Source organism: Prosopis cineraria, unplaced genomic scaffold (assembly GCF_029017545.1).
Source record: "Prosopis cineraria cultivar Desert tree isolate PC_DT_omini unplaced genomic scaffold, ASM2901754v1 PC3, whole genome shotgun sequence".
In the NCBI taxonomy this organism is placed as follows: Eukaryota; Viridiplantae; Streptophyta; class Magnoliopsida; order Fabales; family Fabaceae; genus Prosopis; species Prosopis cineraria.
This window is the reverse complement of record NW_026555334.1, coordinates 23,431,662-23,436,554: the sequence shown is the minus strand read 5'-3', so window position 1 is coordinate 23,436,554 and position 4,893 is coordinate 23,431,662. Positions and strand designations below refer to the sequence as shown.

The 4,893-nt window shown below is 37.3% G+C and overlaps 1 protein-coding gene across 1 annotated transcript; it reads left to right on the top strand.

The window, feature by feature from the left end:
* Window positions 1-258: 258 nt before the first annotated feature.
* Window positions 259-4,532, top strand: LOC129304484 (mitochondrial adenine nucleotide transporter ADNT1-like). Its single transcript, XM_054944161.1, has 5 exons — window positions 259-393; window positions 1,404-1,516; window positions 1,730-1,843; window positions 2,902-3,243; window positions 3,964-4,532. Exons 2-5 carry the CDS (start codon window positions 1,466-1,468, stop codon window positions 4,045-4,047), a joined length of 591 nt encoding a protein of 196 aa, XP_054800136.1. The 5' UTR covers window positions 259-393; window positions 1,404-1,465; the 3' UTR covers window positions 4,048-4,532.
* The last annotated feature ends 361 nt before the right edge of the window (window positions 4,533-4,893 follow it).

Sequence of the window (4,893 nt, the reverse complement as noted above, 5' to 3'; positions counted from 1 at the left end):
AGCAGAGGAAGATTTCAGAGCGAACAAAACAAGAAAAAAAAAGGCAGAGATAAGATGGAGGGCATGATGGTCTGAAAAGATTAATTCGATGGAATCTGACCGATTCCATCTTCAATCCAATTCAGGAAATTTTCCTGAATCTGGATTTCCAAGAATCACAACTCAAATGTACCAAACTTGTCTTCCTCAGGATTCCGTTTTCATTTCTGATTCTTTTTGGATGATTCTTGCATACAAACATGGCCTCAGAGTTTCTCTGAGCCGTTGCAGCCTCTCTGGCTTCTGCCGCTAAACGGACAGAGAGAAAGAGAGTGACTGATTGAATAGGGAGACATGATCTTTTCGCTTCGGTGATGGTCCATTAGCAATCTCACCGTTTTGTCATCCACCACAGTAAGTGTTAATCCATGTAAATTGGGCTTGTCAGTTCTGACTGATGGAAATTTCTTCTTTCCTAAGTCTATCTTTGTATTTCTAGCCATGTATTGTGATAGAACCCGTTATTTTCCTAAGACTTATATGAGGAAGACAAAGAAGTTGAATGACTCAAGTGGAAACACTTTGACTGGTCCAGATGTTTATCCTTCGGATCCTAGCCGTAAGGAACAGTGACTTATGATCTTGTGTTATGATTAATATCTTTTTGGGCGGTATGGGCTGTGGGGAAGCCATGCTGTAACTATTAGAAGTCTTTTGCTGGTGTGGGGGGGAGAGATGTTTTTTGTGAGGGATTTGTGAGGAGAGATTGGCCTCTCGAATGCTAGAAGGAGTGAACCCTCTTTTGTGAGGTATATAACTTGTAATGCTGTTACTTTTGTGATCTTTCAGGGGAGATAGGTTTTTGGCCAGAATCAGAGGAGGTCTTGTAACTCTGATTCGGTTCCTCTCAATCTATTAATATCAAAAACCTCAGCATTTTCTCCTCATTTATTGCTGTTTCTGTCTTTTGGTTTCTGTTTTGTTGTGATACTGGTTTGGGTCTCATTATATTGTGTTTCCTCCAGTTTGATATGAACTAGTTGCTTCTTTGTTTCTTTCCACTTAACCGTGCTAAACTTTATTGTTAAATGTTTAGATAATGGGGCAGTTTGTGATGTAGACTAGTGAGTACTGTCCAGGAATTTAGGATTCTAAGTTTTAATTTCATGCCATTTATTGACTGGTCGAGTATGTGAGCCCTAATATCTTTTTTGGTAACTTACACGAATTCTAATATTTGGTCTCATGAAAAATCAATTCAGCATCTCTGTCACGAGTCCTTATGCTTCTGGGTACATTGGAGGCTTTCTCAGTAGAATCCTAGAATCTCATAAATGCATCAACTGAAATGAACCATTTTATGTCTTTGAGCATTGACAATATTTGGCAGTATGGTCTAAGTATTTTCATTGCGTTTCTTGCAGAGGATGCTGAACTGACTCCAATTCTACGTCTTGGAGCTGGAGCCTGTGCTGGAATAATTGCCATGTCTGCAACTTATCCAATGGATATGGTTCGAGGCAGGATTACTGTACAGGTTCTTTTTATTTTTATTTTTTTTACCTGTTCATTATATAAAATCCTGCTTTGTATTTTTCAGAATGGCGGCTTCTAATGTATAAAGATAATATTTTCTCGAAGTGCTGCAAATTGAATTAGATAAGAAACCTTGATAAAATATGCCCATCTTCCTTTTGTTCTCATTGTTCTTCAGCAATCTTTTTTTTTTTTTTCTCCTTTTAATTTGCAGACAGAGAATTCCCCTTACCAGTACAGAGGAATGTTCCATGCTCTTTCAACTGTGCTTAGGGAAGAAGGCCCCCGTGCTTTATACAAGGGCTGGCTTCCTTCTGTCATTGGAGTTGTGAGTAATAATTCCATGATCTAAATTGTTCCTGAAGTCAAAGATTTATGGTCAGGATCCTAAATTCATGGCAAATCCAATTAATATACTTTATGTAAACATTGACTTAATAGGAGGCCTTGCTTCACTTTATTCTCCCCCCCCTTTGGCCCACAAGCTTCATATCATAGGGAATGTCTGTTATAAAGTCCTGAAAAGAGGGATAAGTTGGTTTGTTGCAGCTATACGTTTTTGGTTTTGATTTTATTATTCTTGAATATCTTAATGGGTGCAACTGAATAAGAGATCAAATTATAGCCATGTAGATTTTACACCTTGCTGAGCTGCAAATTGGTAGGCTTTTTACATCTTAGTTTGCCATATTTATATATAAATATATATTTATATATAAATATTCCTTTATTTTGACTTGCTTTCAGACCTCAAATTCTTTGTCTTGTCACTCTAATAGTTATCGCCAATTCATTTTCACATGGCTTTTTGACTGGGATAATGAGATTACGTTTGTGCTACTGGGAGAATAGTATACCTGATTAGGTTAGGATTTATTAGTAGATTTCCATCCATCTACCTATGAATATGATTTATCGATGAATTTATATTCAGACTGAAGATATTTATGGCCAATATGGGTGAGGATTCATGAGAAGGTCATACCAAAAATTGACAGGATTACTGTTAATGTGACATGGACATTTACCTTTCAGCAATGTATCCTGATTATTGCACTGTGACTACTAGTTGATTGGAAAGGCTTCACGTACTGTTTGCAGAGTCAATTTATTCAAGAAATAGAGGCCTACTATCCTAGAGTTTCCTAAATTCTTTAGAATTTGTAAGTAACCTATCTAGTATGATCTAGAAAGGAAACTAGGCAGTAGTGGTGCCAACTGCAGGAGGCAGGATCAATTGTATTTAAATCTAGGGGCTGACAATAGAATGCTGATCACATGCTTCATGAGTATTACCGGCACATTGAAGTTCCTTTTAAACTTCACATAGAATCTCTCATTTGGGTGCTATGGATGGAATTCATTTCATACTGTTTCCTTTTGCAGATTCCTTATGTGGGTCTCAACTTTGCTGTGTACGAGTCTTTGAAAGACTGGTTAGTTAAAACCAAACCATTTGGCATAAGTCAAGATAATGATTTGGGGGTGACAACACGGCTGGCATGTGGTGCTGTTGCTGGAACTATTGGACCAACAGTTGCGTATCCACTTGATGTCATTCGTCGAAGAATGCAGATGGTGAGTTGGAATCATGCTTCTGTTGTTGCTGGTGATGGAAGAGGAAAGGCTCCTCTTGAATACAACGGAATGATTGATGCATTCAGGAAAACTGTTCGTAATGAGGGATTTGGAGCATTATACAAGGGTTTGGTGCCCAATTCTGTAAAGGTCAGTCTGCATCTAATTCTCATAACTTATTCTGCCTAAGTGGGGAAGACTTGTCTAATTGTCTGCATGATTTTACTTTCCATAGACAGGTGTTATCAGTGTAGGGCATGTTTTCTTGAAAAATGCTGCAATGGGTCACTGGAAAACTTTTTGGGACACTTGCATGCCATCTAGATTATTATCTCTTTTTGGGATTCCCGCCAACTATCCGTATCCATTTCAATGTTTGTCCTGTTTAGAACTGTAAATGTAGCAATACCTGATTGACCAAAATCAACTTGTTCAGTAGTTATGATAATATCCAATTGTTGAGTTAAATATTGGTGTGTCTTGAACCAAATATTACTTATGCTGTAATTCCAGATCTATGATATGCTAAGATCAACTACGCAGACACCTGTTCTAGGCTTTAGCTTATTTATAGCCCTATCTGGTGCTGTTTCAATTGAGATCACAGGATTGTTTTGTAAACAATCTCTTCTTTCTTGTATTGGTGACAACACTTAAGATTAGCTGCTATAGACTTTCATTAGTTGTGGTCCGAATCCATGGAAGACTGTTCACTTTGCATACTACCCTATTATTCTCAGTCCTCAATGATAGAAGTCATTGTAGTATGATAATGAACATGATTTTTTTTATATATTCTCCTCTTTTCTTTTGGGGGATTTAGTCTTCCTTCAGTTCAAACATTATTTATATTCACTTGATGTCTTTCAGGTGGTCCCATCTATAGCTATTGCCTTTGTTACATACGAGGTGGTGAAGGACATTTTAGGAGTGGAGATCCGAATATCTGAGTGATTCGTTGCCTCATATCTGTTCTCGTGGTGTGGTAACTTTTGTAGGCAAGGGGATGCAGAGATGGTAAATTTGGGTTGTTTTCTTCTTCGTTGTCATCTCTCCAAGGATGAGTTTAGGGAAGCTCGAGCTAGTGTTTATAAATCTATTCCCTTGTTTCTTTCTTGTATTTCCTTGTGAACCTTTGGTAGCTTTTAGCATCTCATTCATCTTCTATGTCAATAAATGTTGTGGAGGTTCAATGCAAGGACATATCTGCAGGGCTTTCTACAGGAATCAAGAAAGCATTTTTCTTTCTGGAATTTGCGGTGACTGATTCCCAGTTCCTTTCAATTACCCCCGCAAGAGAATGCATTGTTTGCTTGTTTTAGGTATAGCTTAGTTTAACACGCAAATAATGTGATGCTATATTTTTACAACCATTGAACATAGAGAAACACTGGTATTTATACTGCAATGTGATTGGTGAGATCATGTTTCAATTTTTATGGTGGATGAATCTGCATGAAATTCTCAAAGGAAGAGGAAAAATGCCAAGGATGGACATCCATTGGGCTAGCAATTCTATGTTTCTCTATTTGGACTATCCAAAGAATAATATTTTAGATGAAGCGAGAGCCGTTTGGTTCCTAGAAAGTTGTTTTACTATAATGGAATTTGATTACCAATCACCACTATAAATGTGTTTGGTAGATCATAAGAGTTTTGAAAGGAAATTTAGTTGATCAAAAATTTAAATCAATTTTACATCTAACTCCCTGAAAAAAAAATTTTTCCCTTCCCTTACGCCTTCCATCTTGTGAGGTAAAGATCAAGGATTCAGTAAATTCTATGGTCACTTTGGCAAGT